Source organism: Stenella coeruleoalba, assembly GCF_951394435.1.
Source record: "Stenella coeruleoalba genome assembly, chromosome: 11".
Classification (NCBI taxonomy): Eukaryota; Metazoa; Chordata; class Mammalia; order Artiodactyla; family Delphinidae; genus Stenella; species Stenella coeruleoalba.
Window position 1 is genome coordinate 22605651 of NC_137157.1, and position 16721 is coordinate 22622371.

Sequence of the window (16721 nt, forward strand, 5' to 3'; positions counted from 1 at the left end):
ATACAACTTTAAAATGAGGAAACTGAGGCTCGGAGACTTTGTGTTGTTGACCCAAGGCCACAGAGATTGTAAGAAGCAGAGCCAGGATTTGAACCCAGGCTCTCTAGCTTCAGAGCCTGTGCTTTAACCACTGTGATGATGAACACCCGGGTTGTGTCTATACCAGCAGACATGACACATTCTAAAAATTCTAGAACCCCAAAAGGCTTCAGCGCAATTTTTTGTAGTCCTCTGACAAATTCTGTTACTAACAGCTAATACTTTATGTAACTGCAAACTTAGTAGAGAATTGAACCTCTAAGGTGGTGTGGATAAACATTGTATTTAAAGAAGATCCTTTGCTCTTGACATCCAACTTTTCATTCTTTGCAAATCAGGGGTAGCAAACAATTGCTTCACATAACCAGTTGTGAAATGTTGTGACACCCCCCCCTTTCTGTATCGATCTCTACTTTGAGGCTTGAATGTAGTATCACAAAAATTTATAGTAACTTGCAGTATCTACATGCACTTATGGCTAGAGGATCCTTTTGTGCTTCTGTTAATGAAAAGCAGGGAGCTTTAGGGTGGGAGGGGGCCAGAAAATGTATCTTGATGCAGCGCCCCTTCTAATACATCCTTAATAAACAGCCGCAAGTTTATTCCTGAGCTTGTCCCTGTAAGGCAGTCCCCACTTTGTGAGGCAGCCAGCCCCACCATCATCAGAAAAGTTCTAATGAATAGAACTCTTGCCTTATATTGAACTGAAAGAAGCCTCCTTAAAGCTCCCATGTAGTTAGTTAATGCTATCTTCTGAAAACACGAAGAGTAAATCTACTCCCTCTTGCTGAGAATAGTTCTTTAAGACTAAAGACAATTTGATGTCTTCCCTTCACTATATTAACCGCATCCACCTCTTGCCAATAGCATTCTGATAAGTGGGACGCAGGCTACGCAGCATCCGGATTCCCCAGCTCTGGGCATGTCAGTGCCGTTTTAGAACTTGGTCAATGCTCAATGTATCAGTGATCCTTCCCAACTATGTAATATGTTGCTTTTAAAAGTGTACCTCAGAAAAGTGTGCCTTTCAAGTAATTCCTCCAGTGTATTGATTTCAGTGCTGAACAAGGCAGAACTGAGGAAAAAGTTCTTCTGGAGAGACCTCTTAGGCTGGCATCATGCAAGAGGATTAAATCAACCAGACCTTGTTTCCCCATACATTCCACAAGGAAAACGTGAGGAAATAGTGCGGTCTCAGTAAACATCATTGAATGAATGTCCTGTCCAATACCTCTCTTTTTTTTTTTACCAGAGGCAGGAACCAATGTTGAGCATATAGTTAATAAATGGGTTGAAATTTTTAAAATGACATTGTCGATTTACAAGAAAGGAACATAATGTATATTTTAAAGAGATGTTACAGGCAGAGAACAATTAGTACTTTGCAAAATGGAATTTCTTTGCAGCAGTTCATGTTATGATAAAAAGCAGATCGGTGCAGTTCTGAATGAGTGATTAATATTTCTGCTAATGGCCCTGAAAAATGTTTGTATCAAGAGTCGTGGCATCCAAACTTTGAGGGAGAGCAAGTAAAACAGCCCATATTGCAAGAAACAGCATGATCCCAATTGACTTAAATTCCCTGCAACATCCAGGGAACCTGGGGAGCTGAACAGTAAGATCTGGATTGTATAGACAGTGTTCCATTTTTTTTCCTCTGCTCTGTTTTTTCTTTTCCTGTGAAGAGATTTCATAAATAATTGTGTAATGTCATTTAGGGCTACAACTGTCATATTAGGGAATGCAGGTTATGTATTATCTCTACAAATGAATAACAGGTCACATGGCTATAGTTCTCTCCTATTTCAGCAGCTGAGAGCTTACTTTATGTGCTGTCAGTAGCAGAATCAGAGTTTACAGGGAAAGAGGGAAGAAAGATGGTGGGGGGTGGAGAAAAGGAGGGAGGAGGGGGGAGGGAAGGAGACAGGGAGGAGCGAAGCGGGGAGGAAGTTAGTGAAAGAAAGCTGTAACTTTGGGCAGGCAGCAAGTAATATCAGAATTTGTATCATTTCAGTGTACTTATGATGAGACCGAATGCAGTGTTTACTTCCTCCCATTTTTGCTAGATTGATCCATTCTGACGCCAGCAATAATGGGTCACACATGGAAAGACAACTATTGGCCTGGCTTTTCACTTCCAGCAGGTGATTACCAATCTGTGCAAGAATTTCCCTGATACGGGGTCAAGTTCACAATCATGAAGGTTTGAGAAGACTGCTCATCAGAAAAGTGAAGAAATGACGGGAAGCAGGATTTTTTAGTCCAGCATTCCCTGCAAATAAAATAGTTGATCCAAAACCTTTCACAGAAAGGGCCAGTGGCAAGAAAGCCTGAACTTGTGACGTTCCCGACGTAGTTGAAGAGGAGAATCACACATGGTTGTTAGAGAGTGTCTACACATTGCAGAACTCCCCCGTGAAGAGAGGAGGAGGATGGTTCCCACGTCTACGACGGTGGGACGGAAAAATAAGATGCTGGCCTGCGACTTCTGGGTAACTCAGGAGAGACAAAAGCTTCTGATTTCTGGTTTCCAGGCAGGGTTTGGTTGGTGCCCATGGAAGAGGAGGCTGCGAGGGCTGTCGCTGCTAAAGAAAAGAGGTGTTTTCTTTTGCATACGAGGTGTTTGGTGCATTGTTCCTTGACTGATCTGAATTTGTCTGACTCCATCCTTTGACAGATCTCATCTCGTTTTATTCTCTGCTCAAGGAGGCGCTGAGTTTGCTGGCTGCTGACCGAGACTTCCTTTGTTAGGGTGCCCATTTTTCTTTTGCCTTTGAAGCTGTTTTGTTCTCTCTTCAAGTTTGTTTTTGTTTCATTTTAGAAGAGCTGTCATCCAAGAGAAGAAATGGACTTCATTACTCTTTTAACTTTCACTCTGAACCTTTCGGATTTCTTGTTAGATTCTTTCTGGTCAATTTCTGAACACCCCAAAGTGTGAAAAATTATGACAAACATAAGGGAGAAACAGAGGAAAAGCTTTCTTTTTTTTTTTTTTTTTTTTCCGAGCTAGAACAAGGCAGAAAATTTCATCTCTGAGAGAATCTGACCAGAGGGCTCTATTCACACAAGCTTCTTTATTAAACTAGCTACACAGCATCGCAGAATCCCGAAGGTTTTCAGAGCCTAATTGGTGTTACTGAGTGGGTGGAGCTATCGCCCACTTGCTGCTTCTAAGGCCCATCAGCCTCTGAATCCCAGTTTACCACATACTGGTCCTGACAAAGGAAAATGGATCATGTCCAGAGCAATCCCTATTCCATAAACGTTGACTAAAAGCAGGGCTGACCCCTACTCACTTTGCGACCTATGCCTTGTACCCAATAGATGAGCAGTAATTATCTCTGGATGAATGTCAGGGTGCCAGGAAGACAGGTTCTTATGCTGTAAACGTTTTTCCACATTTTCAATTTGTGCCTGAAAGAATAATCCCTTTGCAGCGTAGAAAGCATAGACTTAATTTGGATATAATATGCTGGGTTTTGGGGGAAGACTTCTCCGAGAAGGTGACACTGGAGTAGAACGTGAGGTATGGGAGCTGGTCCTGCAGCGTCTGGAGAAGGGGAAACAAGGGCAGAGGCTTTGAAGCAAGAGTGTGCTTTGCTGTCCAGAACCGAGTGAGCAAGAGAGCAGAGAGGTAAGGGCGGGCATGGGAGCCGGAGGATGGAGATCCTTGCCGGCCGTTATTAGGACTCTGACTTTTCTTCTGAGTTAAATGGAGCAGAACAGCATGATCTGGCTTTCACTTTAAATGGATCGTTTGGGCTGTTGTATTGAGAATAAACACTAAGGGGGCAAGGACGAGAGCAATGAGTTTGGAAGCCTAATGGAAGAATCCAAGTGAGAAAAGGTAGTGACTTGGACCAGGTAGTGATAGGAGGGTGAGAAGATTTTAGAAGTAGATTCAGTAGGATTTGCTGCTGGAATGAATGTGAAATGTGAGCAAGAGGACGACCCCAACTGGAAGAAGAGGGTTGCCATTTGGTGAGATAAGAAAGCTTACAGGGAAGGTGAGGTGATCCGGAGCTTGGTTTGGGGCATTTAAGGTTAGGATACCTCTTAATCACCAAGATTAAGAGAGGTGTTAAGAAGGCAGCTGGATGTCTGAATCTGGAGTTCAGAGGAGAGATCTGGGCTGGAGACATAAATTTGGGAGTCGGGACAGGATGAGACCACCTGGTAAAGCCAGAGAAGGAAAAGGGATTGAGGTCTGATGCTCCAGGGACCAGAGGATGACGGGAGCCAGCAAAGGAGGCTGAAAAAGGAAGGAGTGATCAAGTGTCAGGAGGTCAAGGAAGATGACCAGTTGGATTTAACACAATGAAAAAAGCAGTTTCGGCAGAGTAGGCTCAGGTGAAGACGGGAGAAGGGGAAGCCGAGACCATATAGATACTTCTTGGGGGGATTTGCTTCTTAAAGAACAGGAATCGGAGCAGGAGCTCGGGGAGAATGTTGGGTCAAGGAAAGGGGCTTGTTTGCTTTTAATGGAAGATGTTTCAGTACTTACAGGGAATGTTCCAGTAAAGAAGGGAGAACAGACGGTGAAGGAGAGAGAAAATTTATTGTAAATTACTGGGTTGCTACCAACTGAGCAAAAAGAAGTCAACCTTTAGGAGAAAGACTTTGGATATAGGTAATACGCTTTTTAGTTTGTTACTAGATTTGAATGCAAACGTGTGGTATTTTCTGAACTGTATTCGTGGTAACCTGAGCTACATAATGGTAACAATAGCAATATGCGTGTTGCATTTTAAGAAAACATTTCCAGAATCAGGAGAGAGGTCTGAACTCAAGATAAAATTGTGTACCTCTAAAAGTGTGCTAACTTCATCACCGAAGAAATAAACATTAAATTATTGATATCTCAGTTCTAAGATCGCTATACCTTAACCCCCATTTATTTGGATTTCATGGTAATTCAAGTTCAGATCAACTAAATTAAGCTTCACAATGTATGAGGAAAAGGAACTGAGAGAAAATTAATAAGCAAATGAAATTGCAAAGGGTGTTTACCATCCTTTTACAGAATTGTTTCCAGGCTCGTACAAGCAGCTCTTTAGCATATAGGTGTGCCTCTCTCTTCAACAAAGTTAGCGGTGCTTTTTCAGCCTTTATCAGGAAAAATGAGACCATCTCTAACAAGAAGTCTGCAAGGTTAATCTCTGGTGCATTTTGCCAGAAGAGTGTTGTCAGTGATGTAGTTTACTGAAGGCACAAGTGGCAACAACAAAGTAGATCAACTAAACGTGATAATGAAGAGCAGTAATTAATGTTCCTATGGTGCTTGACCATTTGCCAAGAAATATCGAACACATTCTGTGATTCCATTCACTCAGTCAATACGTTTGATGGCTTCTGTATTCCAGGTCCTAGAAACAGAGATGTGAAAAAGTTCCCTCTCGCGTGAAGCTTACTTAGCACGAGCCACACGACGACCTGATGAAATAAGCAGGCCAAGTGCTATTCTTCTTCTTCTTTACACATGAGGACGTTCTGAAGTTTAATTAAAACTTAGATTTAAATCACTTCTGTTCTAGGAATTGGGGCCCCAGATGAAATTTTCTCACTGCTATTTTCTTTCTAAAAGCTTTTGAACACTCTGTAGTTCAATGCATGTTGTACCCTGAAGTATCATCTTCATAAATGTAATGAAATTCTGCAGGGGAAGCTCTTTTGCATTTAAAAAATTCATTCCAACACGCAGCCTGATAACCACGTGTCTAGAAGAAGAGCCATTTCATGTTATGAGGACACCAATTACAGCTGGTCTACCTTAAGCTACTGCTCTTACGCGCCTGGTAAAGTCTTTGCTACCGTCAGAATTACTGTGATGTCTGACATGTTATCAGCTTTTTAAAAAACCATCTCCATAACTAAAATACAATTAACTGCCTTTATTTTAAACTCTGTTTTTTGAATCTGACATTTTACCATTTGCACTGAGGCACATAGTTATTGGAAATGAGAGAGGATTTCCTTTATCAAGTTTGAACATACCTTATAAGTGAAAAATAGTTATTGTAACACCTTTAAAAGGTATATAAGCCACATGGGAACTCTCTTCAGTGTATATGACTAGAGGTGGGTTTTATTTCTTCACTGAGAAAATCTTATATGGAGTTTTAAAAATAAAAATAATTATGGCACAAGACCCTCTCTTCCCTCCTTAACTTTCTGGTAACTTCTGTGACTGTTGGAAGATATATTCATGTAACAGGATGCTAAGGAGGAAATTGCCTGTAGGTACTAAGTATTGCACGTTCTAAAGAGAGAGCTGCTGATAAGGGAGCCAGACACCCTACTTGGAATTTACCAACAGGTGGTGAATCCTGCCCTGCACAGTCAGCCTCCTGTCCACAGAGTCAGAAGATTGGTGCTGGGGGCGGGCCAGGGGGGCAGAGAATTGTCTGAGCCACTGTGGAAAGAACCGAGGCTTCTCCTCCCTTCCCATGGGAGGGGAGAGAGTGCATCCCCATGCAACCCAAGCCTAAGGAGAAGGTCTCCAAGAGGAATGCTCACCCGAAGTGAGGGAACCAGCCAGAAGGGGAAACTGGTATCTCTCTCCCTAGGTGAACTTCTGGGAGCAGATGCAGATCAACCAACCTGAACTGAGGAAGAGAGAACTGGAGGGAGATGTCCTGGCAGAGAGGAGGATTGGTCACAGAGCAGACTGCTCTGCGTGGCAAGGATGTATATATGTGCTGTGGATGAGCAGTCAGGAGGCGGGGCTCGTGCACTCTCCCCTGCATCCCACCCAAGGGGCGTGCACGTGTCCTACCTAAGAAGGCTGGATGGGGTTGGAGAAAGTCAGGCTAGAGCCACATTTCTCACATCAGGGACTGTGCAGTAGGGACATCCCTCCCCAGCAAAGACCTCCAGAGAACCTCCACAGATACGGTAGAACCCAGGGCGGGGCAGCTCCTATGAGAAGGATCAGAGACCAAGTTAGTGTTACCCTGAGAAGCAGTGACAACCAGCAGGGAGAATTCAGCCACTGTCAAGTAAGAGAGAGGCCCTTGTCCTTCTCCTGTATCCTCCGGCCCAGCTAAGTGCATGAAGGAGGCTGAGCTTGGCATGGGGGACATCCAAGGAGGACCGTGCCACCCTACCTCGGGTTTCTTTAAGCCTCAGGACTGGAGTGTGGTGGGGAAGGGCAAAGTTTGAATCATAAATGATATTGGAGTTTTATAAAAAAGTGAATTCTTCATAACTCAAAGTGACCAGGAGGTCATGCAGGCTGCCCAGAATGTCGATTGGCCTGTTGCCCACCAGGGAGGAGGGACTGGGCATGGCCCGTTTGGGAGGAGTTGACTGGAAAACAAAACTTTTAAGGTATTTGAACCCCTGTAGAGTTGAGACTGTTCCATGAACTGGCTCCATTTATATATATTTGTTTCAGGATTAGTAAACAGCCTCCATATAACTGAATATTCTCTCCGTCTTCTGGCGAGGTCAGTACTGGGCTGGCATTCCTCCCTAGCCATCCTGGCAGGCTGACACGTTGTGACACTTCCCTGTGTGACCACAGCAAGCCACTTAACCTCTCTGAATGTCCTTCTCTTCATCTGTCCGATGACAGGTGATCCCTGGGTTACTTCTAGCACTAAAAGTCTGTGAAAGTCGTAGAAGATGTAATTTCTGTAAAAGAACTATCTCAGAACTGTGGGTGACAGTGCTTTAAGGGTATCCTAGAAGTATGTTTGGCGCCGCTTAAGATGGTAGTCCTGCTGAAGCATGGAATTAATATATTTAAATCAGATGACACCTATTGGAGACGAGGCTGGGGGTTTAATGGCCCCAAGACTTAACTTGCTAGAGATTTAATTTTTGCAGAGAAGGAAGGGGAAGATGCCCCTGTGGAGAAAATAGCATGAAGTTTAGAGCAGAAACTGAGAATAGCAGAGCTGGTTTAAGTGGGAGGTGGTTGGAGGTGCCTTTTGGTCAGACCCCAGGTATCTTACTTTCTCAACAGAATGCCAATTACCTGACAGTCTGTCCCCAGCAAGCCATCCAGATGACAGAAGGGATGGAAAGCAAAGATGTAGGTGTGTGTGGAGCTGCCTTTGGAACTGGAGAGAGAGATGTTAAATTTCTGGTGAGCGTTTCTGGGAGGGTGGAGGTGGGGGAAACATTTAGCCAGGGATAAGCTTTCTTTTCCACAGCGCATTTGCTGATGATCTTGTTCTTTGCTGGGTTTCTAAACTGTGTTGTGGTTCCATTCTTATCTCCTTCCTGCACTGATCTTTGTGCGCTCTGCTTGTGAATTCTGGGGATGTTCGCGGCGCTTAGCTGAATAAGTTCAGGCGTTCTGCCATTTTCTGTGATTCAATTTCATGGTGTCTTTTAGATGATGGAGTTCAGGAAAAGAACTCTGTAAAGGTCAAGCCAGGAGTCTCGTTGGTTTATCTGGTGGTTTCTGCTATAACTCCTGGGAGGGTGTTGGTTCATTTGGCATTTGGTTCTAAGCAAACGTTACTGCCTTTGAATAATTGTTGGTTGTTAGATTGTTAATGGTGTGGTAGAGAATCCGCATCATGGAGCAGATTCATTAGGCTCCCAGACACCAAATGGCATTCCCCAAAGTTTCTGGTTGAGGGACGGAGCTGAGCTTCCCAACCCCAGCCCCTCCCTGCTGTGCCTCCCTGGGGCCCCTCCACCACCACACATTCCCTCTGCTGGGCAGCAAACTGGCACTTCTCCCTTGTTAATCACAGAGCTTTGCTCTTGAGAGCTCTGGAGGGGAAAAATCTCTCTAGGTTTACCAACTTGAGCAATGACTAAGTTAGGAAAGTCATTTTATTGCATTGTTTGCTCTCGGTCATTTGAAGATAAGAAAATTAAAATGTTTGATCTGTGTTAAAGATTTTTTTCCCATCCTTCTTGAACTTCATAAAAATATTTATCCTCTGAAACGAATGACATGAAGAGGGAAGGTATTTCCGTTCTCTTCGGCAAATGTAAAACACAGTTTGCTTTTTCCAAGATGTGAATGGATTGGTAATTTCCCTTGACATAATACTAATGCATAAATGGTCTTTTTTTTTTCCAGCCAACCCAAAAGTGTTTTTAGGCAAAAGAATGACTTGAAAGTCAATTATTAAACCTCGGGCACCCTGAAAGTTTTTTTGGTGTTTTGAGTTGTTTTTTTTTTTAAGAAATATGATTCTTTGCTTTTTATTATTTTCCTCCTTCCCTTCTTTGATGCTACCTTGGTAGCTGCCGTGTTTTAAATATTGACAAGATGAGATAGTTTTCTGTTTATATCAGCAGTCGTCTGTCTGTGAGATATGGACGAATCAGAACGCTGGATTTCCTTTCTCAGCCATCCATCAGGTTCATAATGTAAGGTTACAAATGGTTATTTTTCTCTTCCTGAACTTGAGCTGTGTCGTGTGTTGCAAAGTGTCGTCAGTAGCTATAGGGACCATGTCCTGGCAATGCAGAAAATTTGTGATGTCTAACAACTCCTGAAATTTCTTTTGTCTCTTATACTTCATTCACTGTGCCTTGTGACTAGTTAACGTGCAAACATTGTCCTAAAATAAGAAACATACTTGGTTTGGAAGTCTACAGTTAAAATCTGTCCCATGTGAGTTTGGCTTTCATCCCAGGTGTCTGCGTTAACTTGCTTTTACAGGAAAAAGGAAAAGGGTAAATTGATATATATATATACCCATGTATATATCAGTGTTATTCTTCCCCATTTTGTATTTCCCATGTCCATGGGCTATTCAGTCCTTTGTGCCTAACAATTCTTAAAGGTTCATGCACTTTACTTGTGAGAAATATTTGAGTATGATTTGCATGATATTATATATAAGTTTTATGCAAATATGGGAGGAGTATAGCCAGGAGAGGCACCATTACAGCTACAAAGTGGTTCTCAGCCTTTTTCTTTTTTTCCACTTGACAGTACTGAACTGATCTTTGGAATGTGTGTGAAATCATGACCTGTTTTACTCTGAGCTGCTTAATATTCAAATATTCACAGTTCACTTTGGCATACTTTTTAAAAATTCATTTTTGTTTGGAAAGGAAACATTTTAATGTCTGGGTTTTTTTTCCATTTTGTATTTTAAAATCCAATTCTATTTTCACACTCCGTTAAATTTCTCTTATTGGATAGCCTGCTGTCTAAGAGGTTGAGGCATTTGGTTGAGAATCACTAAGCAGAGCTCTTGGGGTGGCATGCAAAGGGCATCTTTTGAGGTGCCATGTCAGGCACACCCCTCCTCCTGTGCATGGGAATTTCTGGCACTTGGGGACCACAGCGTCTATACATTGCCTGGTACTGATGCTCCAGTGACCCAGCAGTTCCTCCTGAACACGTAAATTCTAACCAGTGCTTTTTCGTGTTCAGAAGTGGCCATCTCTGCTCTTTATCATCAAAAGGAACAAATTCAAGATAACCAGCTGCATTTGACCAAACCAGCATTCTTTATTCTTGAAGATGTTTTAAAAGAACTGCAGCAGCATCTTGCTTTCATGTGTGTGTGAATGTTTGTAGGAGACCTTTCCTTACATTCACATCCAAATACATGTGTACGTATTTATAAATATAGAGCTATATGTAGCCTTCTTCAAAGCTGTAGAGATAATGGAAAGTAAATGTAATTACATATATCATACATGTTTGGGTAGCCCATCTCTGTCATTTGTCAGAATTATTGAAAGTGAAACCTGAAAATAACAGTCGTCATTTAAAATCATTTTAGTTTTTCATTAAGTGTTCTCAGTAGAGAATAATGTTTGGTAATATTCAGATCTAAATTTACAAGCAGGTAGGTGGGAGCAGTTCCTAGTAGAAAAGATTTAAAAGCTTCTATTTAAAAAATCAATTAAATCCTAATTTTAAAAATTCTTTAAAGAATAATACAAGGCCTGGAAAATACCATATCTTCCTGTTCATGTTAGGAAACTAAGTCATAATCATAGCTTTTAATTATCTACTGACGTCCTTACAAAACTGTTTTCTCAGGAAGTAAGTAAGAATATAGATGATGTTTCCCCTTTGTATTCTCAGAACATATAGAATATGTGATATCTTCAGTTTCCATTTTGGGGGGTAGAGAGCTATGTGATATGATGTTTTAGAATTATATGTCTGGTGCACATGAACTAAAACCTTGCAGTTTTACCACCCTTTGAAATAATGAAAAGATTAAAAGCTACATTTTGGAATCCGCCATCCAATAAAAAGCTCTGAAATTTTGCAAATTTTTTTCTGTGTTATAACTAAATTCAGTTAGCAGTTTTATACTTTCAGCTGGTGGTATGAGACATTTAATGTAATTACATTATATGGGGTACGGCCCAATTATAATCCTTCAAACTCAGCAGGCTATGAATTTCTAGCTGGCAGTTGGCAAATACCTCTTAAGCAGAATCAATTCTCCGTTTAAAACTTTAATCTCAAATTATGTTTTTCTTTCGTATTGGAAGGTTAATTTTTATTTGAGTTTGAAGGGGTAGTTAATAATGTACATTTTCCTCTGTTTAACTGATATATATTAAAGGAAATAAATACATACGTATATGCCAAGTAAACAAGCTTTTAATCCATGGCCAAATTCTCGGACTGTTAAGAGCATTCAATACGTGAACCTAAAGAAAAGATTTTTCTCTAAGTATTTTAAGCTTTAAAGAAATATCCTGAAGATACTTAGTAAGAGGGCCTTGGATCATTTTAATTTCTCTTCTGCAATTTCTTAAGCCTTTTAAAAAGCACTGCCAGTCACTAATAATTTACAGTATGACAGGCTTTTGCCCCAGGCTTTTTCAATTTTATTTTGTTATTCTAACTAAATAGTATTGCTTCATTGTAACCCATGTTTAGATCTACTTTTCAGTAAATATAAGACTTGATTATAAACCATTATTTCAGGCAAAAGACTTTTTAAGTCTGTTTGATTTTTATTTAATATTTAACAAGCATTTTTAACTGGGAAAGTATTAATGTTTTAAACTTACCTGAAGAAATACAGATATTATCTAGATACGAATGTACTATTTAACAAGAGCTAATACTGGGCTTCAAAACTGAAATTATTTTCTATGCGAGGCAAAACCCCTTCTTTGCTTTTTGGTCTCTACAGCTCCTCCATATTAGCACTGCTCTACCTCTTTCCTCCATAGCTCATTCCTGCTGTAATTCAGCCTCCAAAAGCACGGAGACCTAAGGTACCCTTGTTCTCCAAGCACTTTTGTTTTTACTGTCCGTCAACCAGGTGAAGCTGAATGCCACCCCAAGGATCAAGGCCACATCTGCCCTTTACCATAGAGTAATGAGGAGTCCATCCATTCCCACTGAATTAATTCCAAAGAGAAAAATCAACACGTACAAGCAGAGTCTTCTAAATGTTCTTAGATCTAAGGTTAAAAAAAATCAGTTGATGAATTTCCAGGAAGAAAGGAAAATTATTTCCTTATAAATTCAATTTTAAGAACACTTTTCCCTCTGTTTGAAAACGAATTTCTGGAAATAGCACTAAGTATGACAAAATTCAGTTTCTATTTCCAGAAAGGTAGATTCAGTCCCTGTAGGGAATTTTTAAAATATTTGCACTGGAGCAAAGTTTTCTGGGCCTCAAAGAAAATGAAGTAAGGATTCTGTTTCTCTTCCCTATAATTATCTCCCCCCATTGCACGTAGGGAAAGTGTGTCAGATCACTCTGGATTCAAAGCAGTGGTTTGTGATTTCTGGACAAAGTGGAGTCATAGGAGAGCAGATGATGGCGCTGCCTAAACAGATTAAATGGAAGCACCACTGATTTCTTCAAGTGGTTATCAAATAAGAGATGGAAATGATCTCCAGACTGAGGTGCTGTATGCTGGGGCTTGTAATTCCCAAAATGGCTGCTGCGACTTCTGTGGATGATGTAAATATTTGCATCGGCATTCTGCTTTCAGTATATGTGGAACTCACATTGAAATTCAATTATAAAAGTGCCTGAGTTAATTCAGCAGTTAGAGAATGAGTTTGCATATGATTTGCATGCTTAATGTACGAACACCTCAAATGTCCCCATAACCCCAGCTTCACCCACCCATCCCCACCCCTACCCCACAACCCTTGCCCCACAACCCATGGTACCCCCAGCTCCTGCCATGTCTGTTCAGGCTTTTCTGAAAACTGCCCATTGAGCTTGGCCAAGGTGAACCTCAGCTAAATGATGACAGGGCTAACGTGAAGATTGGATGCTTGCTTTGGGTTGTCACGTCAGCGGACACTGGATCGAAGGATCTTTTGAGGTCAACCAGCTCCTTTTGTATCATTCCACAAAGTTGTGTGCCAACTTCTGTTGTTCCGTTAACAGTGTTACCTGTGACTTAAATGTACAACACCTGTTTGCTATGTTGTTGTTGCTTTATCGAGGGAGGGGGGAGAACAGGGGAAAAGGTTAATGGGGGGAGATTAGAGGATGATTTGCTAGATGTGAGGAGAGCTTTTAGTTAAGAACTCACAGCTGCATGTTTCCAGAGTTTTACCTTATTTAAAGGTTATTACACTCAGCTTCAAAATAATATTGAAATTCGCATATTCTGCATTTTTAGTTTTATACTAGTTTTTTTAAGACCAAATCACAGCCAGTTGAAATAAAGACTGGAGAGATAAAAAAGATCCAGACATTTGAGAGAGAAGGAAAAGAAAAGATCAAAATAGGAAGTCAGAGGAAAACTTACTCCAAATTAATTAATTGCAATCAGTTATTGCTTTCACGAAATAACAGTTTGTATAAACATGAAGAAAAACTCAAGAATGAGTCAGGGATGGGTCATAAAACATAGGATTTCTGTTTAAAAATGCCAAAGTAAGTATTCCAGGTAAAGCCTTAACAATATCAACAGACGGGAGATGGGAGAACGGAGCCCTGTGAGAGTAAATCAGCAACTAGAACAGAACTAACACACAGAGTAGCTCAGGGCAGAGCGTAAGAGACGAGCAGAGGGGTTCTGACTGGTCACACACTCTGGTGAGAAGCCAAGGAGATACTACGAGGCTCACTTTGCTCTTCCCGTGGTTGGGAGTCACCCATCTTAAGGAGAAAAGCTACAGGCTCTCTGCTTCATGAAAAGGCTTGTGCATTCCTCTGCCTCTGTGACAAGGCCTTTGCATTCCTAAGGGGCTCTAGAATTCTTTTGTTTTTTAAAGCCAGTTAGAAATTTCCAGACGGCAAAGCCTATGCCTAACCCTTTCCAGTAATGACAGCCACCTCGTATTCCTCCTAATGTAAGTCCAAACTGCACAGGGAAAAAGTGGAATGGTAGTCGTCTTCCCCAAAACACACATCCTATTTAAGCTACGCCTGGAGACTTGGGGCTCTTAACCTTTTGAACTTTCTAGAGCATTTCAAAGAATTTAATGAAAGTTATGGACTTTTTTCCCCCAAAACATACACCTACATCCAAAATTTGGCATTCTTATCCCAGACTTCTTGAAAGTCCTCCTTAAGAAATCCTAGTGCCAACCCATTTGCCAGTACTTCTGTGGAACTTTGTCTCTAGCCAAGGTTTTATTTGGTTTTGGAGCTCATGAGACCTCTTTATACTCTTCCAGCTCCTGAGAAAGGTAATTTCTCATAATTCTGTAAGACCAACCAAATCCAAGTTAGAGGGAGAGTGGCTTTGGAAATCTGCCTGTTGTCTAGATTGAGTTATGTCCAACAAAGAACCAAATCTTGAACAATCAGAATCTTTACGAGGGAAAGGAGAAATCTCCCAACACAGGCCTTTGACTTTATAGATGCTCATACTAAACCATGACAGTAATAAAACATATCGAGGTTAACCTCATGGAAAATGATAATTAAAATGATAGAATGTCCTTCTGTCTTAGGTCTGTCTTTGTGGACATTTATGTACTATATGATATACCAGCATATGGGAATGTGCTTGTATTTGTGATTAGGGTCCTCAAGTACATGCATGTGCATGTATGACCAAACCTGGTATTTAAATATTTATTTTTCATTCATGCTTTAGTTTTTCTGAGGGAGCTGGCTGAGTATATCCAAGACAACCACAGTAGTATTGTATTGATACAAATGAATTCAGAGGAGGGAAACTAGGTATCATCCATTAGTATATTTTTCTTCTAAAATTCTGTTTAGTGTCACACCTACTGTATCTTTTCTCCAGAGATATAAAATTATTCAGAGTACATGGTACATGTCCTAACTGGGAACTGAAACCGATGGAACTGTGTATTCTGAATGCAAAAGCAGTTCAAACTAAACATTTCAGTCAAGTTTAAAAACAGAAAAGTCTTTCAAGGATTGTATGTTCTTTTCTGTTGGAACAGAAAATTAGTAAATCATTTATGAATATATTCATGTTTTATTTTAAAATTACTTACCTTAGGGTGTCATTCGAAAAATAGAATAGGTCAACTTCTTTCATACCTCAAAAATTAACTCAGCTTTGGGAAATATGATGCTAAGACATATAAAACCATAACAAACATATAATATACATTTGCACATTTACAGCACACAGGTATAAGATGAACTCAGGCCAGCTATAGGGAATGAACTTGGCCTACTGCTCATGTTACCTCTAGAATAAATGTGATTTTCAGACAGGAGACTGGGGAGAACCTTCCATTACCTTGCGACCTCCAAACGAAGCCACAGCCTCAACTCCAGTGCAGTACTGGCAACACCACCCGGAAAAGCTCATCTTCCAGTCGTGTGATTACAAAGCTTTTGTAAGTTACCCAGAATTCAGTACTTGGGTACCAGCAGGGATAGAGGGTACATTTCTAACCTGTTTACTTTTATATTGAAGGTATCCCCAAATGTCCATCACTGAAATTCCTAAAATGTTTTCCCCTTCTCTTTTTTCTTAAAGTAGCCTTCTCACCGCAGAGAAAGTCCAAATAAATAGAGCTTTATAACCCTTTTAATCTTGTAAGCTCAAGGTCTGTTTTATCTCCTTATATAGTTGTATATTTTAAATTAAATGTGATAAACTGCTATCTTAAAATAGAAATGAGTATAAATACAGCACATATAGACATTTCCACTTACAAATCTCAAAACATTGGGTCTACTGCTCTATATAAATACCAGATTCTTTTCATTGTCATCATTTGGATTATATTACAGTACTGGGCTTTTTTTTTTTTTTTTTTGAAATAGGAGAGAGAATCAGGCTTAGCTGAGAATTGTGAATGATATGAACAGGTAGATGTTCAAAAGATACCATTGGTTTGGGGGCAGGTGGTTGTCATGACTACAGCAGGGAAAGTGGCTGAACCCAGGACAGAGCATTGCAACTGTCTCTCTTTAAAATAAATGTTTCAATTAGGACAAAGTTTCCTGATACCTTAAAAGATAAGGATTTCACCATGATCATTTTCCTTAATTTGATGAAGATGTGGATGTTCTGATTATCTCACAGTAGTTTAGGCTTTTTTTTCATTTTGTGCTCTCTGCACCCCTTTAACTGCTTATATCTTGAAGCATTGGACTCATTTCAATAGTGATCTTCCCAGAACTGGGGGATTGAAATGCCTCCCTCCTCCAAGGCTCAAATGCCAAATCCCTGAGCCTTTCTTGGAAGGCTTTGACCAAACCCTCTGCTATTGTGCCCTTGCACAACCTCTTCAAGTCAGAGACCTCCCGGGTCGGTAGGACTGATTCCCAACCCAGTTTTTGCAGAGTGCCAGGGTCTCCTCAGTCATG

General features: G+C 40.7%; 1 protein-coding gene across 16 annotated transcripts in view; it reads left to right on the forward strand.

Annotated features, from left to right (window-relative positions):
- The window catches only part of ANKS1B (ankyrin repeat and sterile alpha motif domain containing 1B), a gene marked incomplete at its 5' end in the record, with an annotated part of 1156737 nt that overhangs the window by 1084492 nt on the left and 55524 nt on the right, over nt 1-16721 (forward strand). For 12 of the 16 annotated variants that reach the window (XR_013830584.1, XM_079937790.1, XM_079937798.1 and 9 more), the window contains one exon: nt 15614-15742. Coding sequence is in view for 15 of the 16 variants with exons in the window: in XM_079937790.1 (XP_079793916.1) it covers nt 15614-15742 (129 nt within the window). Of the gene's footprint in view, nt 1-9303; nt 9379-15613; nt 15743-16721 lie in introns of all 16 variants that reach the window. The other 4 variants (XM_079937794.1, XM_079937797.1, XM_079937795.1 and 1 more) reach the window with 2 other exon arrangements.